The sequence below is a fragment of the Otolemur garnettii genome, unplaced genomic scaffold (genome assembly GCF_000181295.1).
Source record: "Otolemur garnettii isolate 467f Iridium unplaced genomic scaffold, OtoGar3 scaffold00050, whole genome shotgun sequence".
NCBI classification, from domain to species: Eukaryota; Metazoa; Chordata; class Mammalia; order Primates; family Galagidae; genus Otolemur; species Otolemur garnettii.
Window position 1 is genome coordinate 9,697,274 of NW_003852445.1, and position 10,001 is coordinate 9,707,274.

At 39.4% G+C, this 10,001-nt stretch overlaps 1 protein-coding gene across 1 annotated transcript in view; it reads right to left on the reverse strand.

Moving 5' to 3' along the window:
• Positions 1-2,053: 2,053 nt before the first annotated feature.
• UBR1 (ubiquitin protein ligase E3 component n-recognin 1) overlaps positions 2,054-10,001 on the reverse strand; it is a 137,337-nt gene continuing 129,389 nt past the window's right edge. The window contains exons 46-47 of the mRNA XM_023514258.1: positions 7,024-7,125; positions 2,054-4,717 (exon numbers count right to left, since the gene is read on the reverse strand). Of these exons, the coding sequence (XP_023370026.1) occupies positions 4,576-4,717; positions 7,024-7,125 (244 nt within the window). The 3' untranslated portion in view covers positions 2,054-4,575. The remainder of the gene's footprint in view (positions 4,718-7,023; positions 7,126-10,001) is intronic.

Sequence of the window (10,001 nt, forward strand, 5' to 3'; positions counted from 1 at the left end):
GTGTCATGGCATCATAGCTCACAGCAACCTCAAACTCTTGGGCTCAAGTGATTCTCTTGCATCAGCCTCCCATAGCTGGACTACTGGTGTCTGCCATGACTGTTTTTAGACATGGGGTCTCCTAAGGCTTGCTAAGTCTGGAACTCCTGAGTTCAGGCAATCTACCTGCCTCAGCCTCCCAGAGTGCTGAGACTACAGGTATGAGCTACCATGCCCTGTCCTGTATAGAAGCTTTAAACTTTAATGCAAACTGTAAATAATTTTCCAGATCCTATGATCTGTTTACCTAATAATGCACCATTAGTCTGTATTGAAGCATGGAGAAGATCCCTTGGTCCTTCTCTTGCCAGTCAATTATAAATGTCTTAGAGTAGTAATACTACTATAAATCCCCATCACTCCAAAATATTCCTTCATTGCCTTCAGCATTACCCTCTTAGAATAGTTTTAAGGCTTAAAACTAAAGCAATGGCTTTTTAAATTTTAACTCTAGGTACCCCTTTCCTCAAATACATAGAAAATCAAAATGAAAACGCACAATTATCCAACTATTTGGCAGTCTTTCCCCTCTGGGACCTACTTTTCTCTGAGAAGCATTTTGGCTCTTAGTCTGAAGAACACTGAATTAAAAAGAAAGCAAGCTCTACATTTTAAGTGAAGAGTTATGGCTTAGAAGTGCAAGGAAATCACACTGATTATTTTAAGGCTCATTCTCAGAAGAATGATTCAGCATCTAGGGTGAGACCTGGGAATTTGTATTTTGTTAACATTTTCCTGGTGACTTTAATGCACACTCAAGTTTGAGAACCATTAAGTGAGACATATGCTGTCCAGTATGATACCCTCCAGCCACATACGACTAATTAAAATTAAAAATTTACGTCCTCAGTTGCACTAGCCACCTTTCAAGTGTTCAACAGCCACATGAGAATAGTGAGCACCATATTGTAGTGCAAACACTGAACATTTTTTTTTGAGACAATGAGATATATTTGAATTTTGATAACATATTAAAGGATATTTGGAGTATTTAGGGACAAAATGATGTGATGCCCGAAATTTGCATCAAAATAATCCAGTTACAGTATGTGGAGCTGGGGAAAGGAGCAGTGACAGTGTAGATTAAACAAGTCTGGCTAAAAGTGGGTAGGTCAGCAATGCTAGGTGGGGGCTATCCTTTCTTATGCATGTTTGGAGATTTTTTAACAAAGTTAACAAAAATCAATAAAAAATATGGACATACAACTTATTCTTCCATCATGATGGTGGTATGTACATGTGAAGTGTATGTGAGACTGTAAGCATGCGTGTGTGGATGTCAGGGCGAGTATCAGAGCGCAGCACTGCACTGTGGAAATTAAAGTCACAACTCTGGGAACATGAGCATTCTGTGGAAAACAACTTTTTGGTAGGTGTAAAGAATCTGAACATTTTCATCATTGCTGCACTCTTCTGGACAGTGCTGCTTTATACAGCTGCACTGGCAGATATTTAAATAACTATTTCTAATTTTAACTGATTTTTAAATCTCCCTTTTAAAGTTGCATTTTATGATTTACTTACAGTACAGCACTCATGAATATAATATGAAATATATGTATGTACGTTTATTTGGTATGCATGCTTAAAATTTTACTCATGGGGTATATGGCTCAAAAGCTTGAGGGGACCCATGTACACCAAACACCTGTCTTTTAAAACATTTGCCTGGGCTAAGACAACTTTTAACTACAGCTCTTTTCCAGGTAGAATTTTTTTTTCTTTTTTTTTTTGAGACAGAGTCTCACTACGTCACCCTTGGTAGAGTGCTGTGGCAATCTCCAACTCGCGGACTTAAGAGATTCTCTTGCCTCAGCCTCCCAGTAACTGGGACTACAGGCGCCCACCACAATGTCCATATTATTATTTTTTTTGTTATCATTGTCTATTTAGTAGGCCCTGGCTGGGTTCAAACCCACCAGCCCCGGTGCATGTGCCTGGCATCCTAACCACAAGCCAAGGTACAGATTTTTATATTTCAAACCCAAATTCCCAAACATAAGCAGACTTTTTCTTTTTTAAATATACACATATATTTTATTTCAAAAAGCACAAGAACATTATACAAGTTTTAAATTTACATTTTTGCAATAAAAGATATCAATATATGCATCATTTGTATAACTTCATCATGGATGGAATTTCAATCAGTGGTATTAACATGTTGCAGTCACTAAATATAGATCATCATCACAGTGAACCAAAATGCATAGTTGTTATGAAATGACAAATGACCACTAACAGGTGAACTCACACCCCATATACCAACATAATAAATTAATTATACAGATATATATTTTCTTTCACTGTTATTAAAACTCTTACCAGCCCCTGACCAAACAGAAAAAATTTTAGAGCCATCCTCTTGAACCAGTGCCTTCGTGTATTACACTAAAGAAAATAAAGTGACTCAGTTGCTTGTTTGAAAGTAAACTTTGTTAGCGTAATTGTTTGCAATGATGAAGGCAAACCACAAGGACACGTGAATATAATTAGAAATCCCTTGGGCTAGGGGTAGCACTGAGACGTTATGTTCATCTGCAGTACAGAAATCTGAATCTTAATAAGCAAAAAATAGGAAATGTGTTCTTTGGCAATAAAGGTCTGGCTGGCCATTGCCAGATAGTCCCTCTGGCAGCTTGAGAATTTGACCCCAAGATTTATGAAGTGAATGTAAAAAGACTAGAAATAAAGTCAGTTTATCTTTGCTACACTGGGACCAATCAATTAGGGCACAAGTCAGCATCTTCTGTTTTCTGTAATAGCCTAGACTTCCCAGCCAAACAACGCATCCAACACAATTATATAAGGGAAATGTTCAAATCACTCAATCATACTGGCAAATGTGATAAACTGAATACTGAATTTTCTGATTCTCACTTGTTAACTGTTACAAACTATTCATTAGAGTAGTCCTTATTTCCTGATACCTTCTGCATAGTAATTATTTAAGGAGAAAATCATGATTGTAATTCTGGTGCCTGCTTATGCCAATTCCTTACCACAAAAATCCACTTTTCTTTAAAGCAGTGGTTCTCAACCTGTGGGCTGCGACCCACAGGAACTGTTATTAAAGGGCTGCGACATTAGGAAGGTTGAGAACCACTGCTTTAAAGTGTAACAAAATTTAGCCCCAAATGTGCATTATTAATCACTTACCAAATATATTTTTACTTGTTTGCCTTTGCTGAGCAAAAAGAAGGCAGGAAAACATTTATACACCTTATATAGACAGTAGTAGTAAAAGGCAAAGTAAGATACGGTCTTTGAATGACTCTTTCAAACTCTTAACATTACTCCAGAGACAACAGAAGCTAAAATGAAGGTTTCAACTTATCCTCTGTGTGCTGCTTTATATCACTAGTTCTTCATATAAAATATTAAAGCCAAGAACCAAAAAGTCTATGCACAGATTTGGGGGAGCTCTATAAACAATATGGCTCAACCACAGTATGTTACAACAGGACACTGACTATTGATCACATAGCTTTTTTGGTGGTTTGGACTAGTCATAAAACCAGAGTTTACGAAAAGTTTGCACACAGATAACATCAAGGATTTGTCTTTTATAAAGGGAGAAGTTTGCAGAATTGCCTTAAATCTCACTGTTCTAATTTACAGTTGTCATGCTCCATTCATTGGGAATTTTCTTTTCTCTTTGTACAAACAGTTTACATCAGAGCTGCAACAGATTTCTGAGAATCAAACAGGATGGTGCCATAATCACAAGATAAGTGATCTCATTATAAAAACCTGCCTTTTGAAAATGTAAATTATATTTTCAAAACTCAAAAAGCTATTTGTAGTAAGAGGTTAGAATTACAGGCCCACCATCAGAAATGAATAATAAATACATTATTCTAACTCTTTTTGAGGTCCACAGTAGGGAGAAAAGTTTTTCCACACAGGCAGAATTGCACTCTGGCCATAAAGACATTTAGTTTAATTTGTGGCTTTAGCAACAGGTGGTACATTTAGAGTATTTCCTTAAAAGAGAATAATACAAAAATTCACTTTTTTGGAAATCTTTCTCAATTGCAGATATTGCATGGTTTCTATAATTACTCTTTAGCTGCAAGGAGGACTATCGCAGATTATCAGAATCTTGGTGGTACAATATTAGCTGAATTAAACTGTGGGAAAACACCAAATACAAAATTGCAGAAGAGTTAATCAACATATAAAAATGTCCACAACTATTTGATGTGATTTCAATTGCCAAGTGGATGAAATGAAATGGGACAAATTATGAAGGGGAACAAGATTCCTGGAAATACTAGCAGACTCAACATTTGGGGTAAACAAGCATTTCTTCAGTGTACTAGAACACAAAACAGATTAATCTATGTCCCTTGAAGCATGTGTTTGCTAATTGAAATCAATACTCCATTAAGGAATATTTTATTGATGTATGTGAATCTGGACATGAAGCAAAAGACCCTCTGACTTTCCCCATCCCTCAGAAAGTTCTCCATAATTTTGAGTCAGTCTTTATTACTGTTGTCATTCCTGATTGTCTTGAGGCAGAGCTGGAGCTCATAGTAACTGCCAGTTGAATCCAAATAACATTTGATTAGTTTCCTGGCTCCTAGCAATTTCTTCTATAATACAGTGTTGCTGCCAGACCAAATGGAGCTTCCGATACCGCTCACGTGATAAATGAAGGGGGTTGCCCCTCCTTCGGGAAGAAAAGAAAAAACATGTAAGTTTGAATCAAGTAACTGATGTATCTTTATTGTTTGAATTACGATGTACTCTTGAGAGATTCCTGGAATCACCAGGACAGAGTTCTCAAAGGGACATTTTCCCTTCATACTGAGAACCTGGTAGGTTACTTAGCTAGTAAAGCAGAAATTTACTCCTTCACTATTCATAAAATAGGTCAAGTATACCCTGGGCATTAAAGAACCTCATTTAGGCTCGGCGCCTATAGCTCAACCGGCTAAGGCGCCAGCCACGTACACCTAAGGTGGCGGGTTCGAATCCCCAGCCCGGACCTGCCAAACAACGACGGCTGCAACCAAAAAATAGCCGGGGCGCTGTGGCGGGCGCCTGTGGTCCCAGCTACTTGGGAGGCGGAGGCAGGAGACTCGCTTGAGCCCAGGAGTTGGAGGTTGCTGTGAGCTATAATGCCACGGCACTCTACCCAGGGGGACAGCTTGAGGCTCTGTCTCAAAAAAAAAAAAAAAAAAAAAACCTCATTTAAATAGCCATTGAAGTTTATAACTTGAAGCAGCATCCTTCTTTTTTGGGTAATTGGCCTGAATGGGGCTCTCATGGTTTTTGGCCTCCTATAGCTTATCAAACTTTGATTTATGATCTTTGCATAGTAGAGAAATTAGCAAATATTTAAGTAAAGAAACCATACTTCAATTCTAGGGCCATATTGCGACATTGTATAACAGCTAATCTAAAATAACTAAAGTTTGGTCGTTGCCAGTAATGGAGAACTGGCACATCCCCATTCTTTGAAGCATTCAAGTGGCTTAGCTGGTTGGGAATTTTCAAATTATCTAATTTTTTTTTTTTTTAAGACAAGTCTCACTTTGCTGCCCTTCATAGAGTGCTGTGGTGTCACAGCTCACCACATTCTCTTGCCTCTGTTTTTTCTATTTTAGTAGAGATGGGGGTCTTGCTTTGCTCAGGCTATCTGCCCGCCTTGGTCTCCAGAGTGCTAGGATTACAGGAGTGAGCCACTGTGCCTGGCCAAATTGTCTGCGTATTTATTTATTCATTTTTGAGACAATGTCTCACTATGTCACCCTCAGTAGAGTACTATAGCTTCACAGCTCACAGCAACCTTAAACTTGCAGGCTTAAACAATTCTCTTGCCTCAGCCTCCCAAGTAGTTGGGACTACAGGCATCCACCACAACGCCCTGCTATTTTTTTGCTGTAGTTATCATTTTTGTTTAGCTGGCTGAGGCCAGGTTCGAACCTGCCAGCCTTGGTGCATGTGGCTAGCGCCATAAACACTGTGCTATGGGCGTTGAGCCTATTTTTGTTTGTTTGTTTTAATGATTGCTTATTTATTTATTTATTTATTTTGCAGGTTTTGGCCAGGGCTGAGTTTGAACCTGCCACCTCTGACATATGGGGCCAGCGCCCTACCTCTTTGAGCCACAGGCGCCGCCCAAGCCTGCCAATTTTTAAAGTTCTGTTTCTTTGTATCTTTCTGGAACAACCTGGAATCTCCTAAGTCATTAACCTATTTTCATCACTCAGCTTTTTCTCCCTAAACCTAACCTCTCCTAACCTTTTCCTCCCTCTCCCTAACCATTCAACAGGTTAAATGCTGCCACAATAAAAACAAATCTCTGTAGGATCAAAGAAATCCCAACCCCTGTCTAATGAGTCTGTTCATTCTGAGTAATATTTTTTTTAAAAAAAATTTCAATTACACACACAGAGACAGTTTACTGTAAGGGGATATGATCTTTATCCCTATGTACTTTTGGGACCACTGCTAAAGTGGCCTTACTTCCTCATTTTCACTGGCCATCAGTAGGACCCCAGTTCCTACTACCAGGGAAGGACACAGAAAAGTTCAGGATTCTAAATATTTTCCTAATGCTCAAAAGCAAAAAATGCTGATATATCTGGTTAATAAAAAATTTTAGGCATTGCAATGGAAATAATGAATATCTACTCTAAACCAAACTCCATCACTGGACAAATTTGTCTCTTTTACATAACAATGTCAAACCTTTTAAGTAATTCTGAAGAAAGGTTGATTAAAATTATAGAACAATCAAATATTAGGATAGTTGATATCTTCAAAACTTTTGGTCACAATCTTCAATAATATAGACTAAAATAAAAAAGAACTGATTGAAACCTTCCTATTAAAAGAAAATCTTGGGCAGCATCTGTGGCTCAAAGGAGTAGGGCATTGGCCCCATATGCCGGAGGTGGCAGGTTCAAACCCAGCCCCACCAAAAACTGCAAAAAAAAAAAAATAAAGAAAAGAAAAAGAAAATCTTACTTCAGGCCAGGGTCTGTTTCTCCATATTCATCCAAGTAAGGAGCTGGATAGGCACAGCCTCTGGCTTTACCTTCAACCAGGACCACTCTGCATTCTCTGATTCTGAAGGATAAAACAACCAATGGGAAAGATGATTAAGTGCATGTGTACAAATGATAGGCACTACATCAAAGTTAATCTAGAGAAAAGATATGGACATTATCTGTCAGGAATTTGGTATAAAACAATATAAACACAGATAAACAGACAAAATTATATTTTATCTAAATAAAGAAGAACAAACCTTGCTATTTTTGTTGACACTACAGAAAAGGATCAGTAGAGTTAGGGAAATACGATCAGTAATACTGACTGAATATACTGAAGAGAGGGGAGGAAACTGTCCTATTTGAGCCACAGACACCCTGGAAAATAGTTGTTTCTCTTTCTTGACTCACAATCTGAAGAAAGGAGGGAAACTAACAGAAGAACAAAACCAAATCCAAGTCCAGTAATCTCAAGCCAGACAAAATGTCAACTAGGGGCCGGGAGCAATGGCTCACACCTATAATCCTAGTGCTCTGGGAGGCCGAGGTGGGTGGATAGCTTGAGCTCACGAATTCCAGACCAGCCGGAGCAAAAGCAAGACCCCATCTCTACTAAAAATAGAAAGAAAAAAACTGAGGCAAGAAGACTGCTTGAGCCCAAGAGTTGGAGGTTGCTGTGAGCTATGATGCCATGGCACTCTACCTAGGGTGACAGCTTGAGACTCTATCTTCAAAGAAAAAAAAAGTCAACTAGAGAAGTACAAAGGCTTTTCTAGTTAGAGCTAGCCTCTCATAGTGTAGAATAAAAAAAAGAGCCACTGCCGCCCTGAAGGTGCTTGGGTTTCTTATGACGGGTAAGTGGAGACATAAAAAAATGCTTGTGTATATGAGTACAAGGGGATAAGTACCACAGAGAAATTATAAAATCAAATGGCTAGGTAGTGGGTTTACTTGCTGTGCTTTCCTTGAAAATAGGTATTTGGGTTTGGCTTCCATGTATTTTTTTCCTTTGGTTCAAAAGATGCCTATGAGTAATGATTATATATTCCATAGTTAGTCAGATATTTGGGTTCATGTAACAAAATTGCATTACGTGAAGAGAATGGGGGAAAAAAGCACACACATCTACATTTAATTTTGTCTTTCAGGAAAGTCACACTCTTATTTCATAAATATAAGTGATTGTTGCTTTTTTCTCTTTTACTGAAAGACCAGGAACAAGTTGATAGAGGAAATGAATATATTTAAAGGACAGCATAGGCAGTAGCTAATGCCTATAATCCTGACTCTGGGAGGCCAAGGCGGGTGGATTGCCTGAGCCGGGTATTGTGGCGGGTGCCAATAGTTCCAGCTACTTGAGAGGCTGAGGCTGAGGCAAGAGGATTGCTTAAGCCCAGAGTTTGAGGTTGCTGTGAGCTATGATGCCATGGCACTCTATCAAGGGCAACAAAGTAAGACTCTGTCTCAAAAAAATAAATAATAAAAATAAATAATTTACATGTACTATTTGTTTTTTTGAGACAGAGTCTCACTATGCCACCCTTGGTAGAGTTCCATGGCGTCACAGCTCACAGCAACCTCAAACTCTTGGGTTTAAGCAATTCTCTTGCCCCAGCCTCCCAAGTAGCTGCCACAACACCCAGCTATTTTTTTTTGTTATAGTTGTCATTGTTGTTTGGCAAGCCCAGGCTGGATTCGAACCCACTAGCTCCGGTGTATGTGGCTGGTGCCCTAGCAGCTTGAGCCACAGGCACTGAGCCTGTACTTTTTTTTTTTAGACAGAGCCTCAAACTATCCCACTGGGTGGAGTGCCGTGGCATCACAGCTCACAGCAACCTCCAACTCCTAGGCTCAAGCGAGTCTCCTGCCTCAGCCTCCCAAGTAGCTGGGACCACAGGTGCCTGCCACAATGCCTGGCTATTTTTGGGTTGCAGCCGTCATTGTTGTTTTTGGCGGGCCTGGGTTGGATTCGAACCTGCCACCTTAGGTGTATGTGGCTGGCACCTTAGCCACTTGAGCCACAGGCGCCAAGCCCCTACATGTACTTTTTAAATGTAAGTACTTTCATTATGCCTCAGTATTATAAAATACCAGAACAATTATAGCAAAGTCTATCCTATTTAAGATTACAAATAATGAAATGTCAATGGAATTTTTTTCTTTTTTTACTACATTTTCTAGAAAACCTTCTCTCTCTCTCTTTTTTTTTTTTTTAAGACACTGTCTCACTCTATTGCCGGGGATAGAGTTCAGTGGTGTCATCTTAGCTCATTGTGAACTCAAATTCTAGGGCTCAAGAGCTCCTCCTGTCTCAGGCACACAGCACACCTGACTCATTTTTCTGTTTTTAGAAGATAGGGTCTCACTCTTGTTCAGGCTGGTCTTGAACTTCTGACCACAAAAAATCCACCTGCATCAGCCTCTCAGAGTACTAGGATTGTAGGGGTAAGTTACTGAGCCTGGTCCATAATACCATCTCAAATGTAGGTTTATACTCTTAACTTTTTTTTTTTTTTTTGAGACAGATCTTACTATGCTACCCTGGGTATAGTGCCATGGTATCACAGCTCACTGCAACCTCAAATTCTTGGGTTTAAGTGATTCTCTTGCCTCAGCCTCCCAAGTAGCTGGGACTACAGGTGCCTACCACAATGCCCGGCTACTTTTTGTTGCAGTTGTCATTATTGTTTAGCTGACCCAGGCCAGGTTCGAACCTGTCACTCTTGGTGTATGTGGCTGTCACAGTATCCACTGTGCTACAGGCACCGAGCCTTTTTTTTTGAAACAGAGTCTCATTCAGTCACCCTGAGGTTAAATGTCATGGCATCACAGCTCACAGCAACTTCAAACTCTTGGGCTTAAGCAATCCTCTTGTTTCAGCCTCCTGAGTTGCTGGGACTACAGGTGCCTGCCACAATGCCTGGCTAGTTTTTTTTTTTTTTTTTTTTTTTT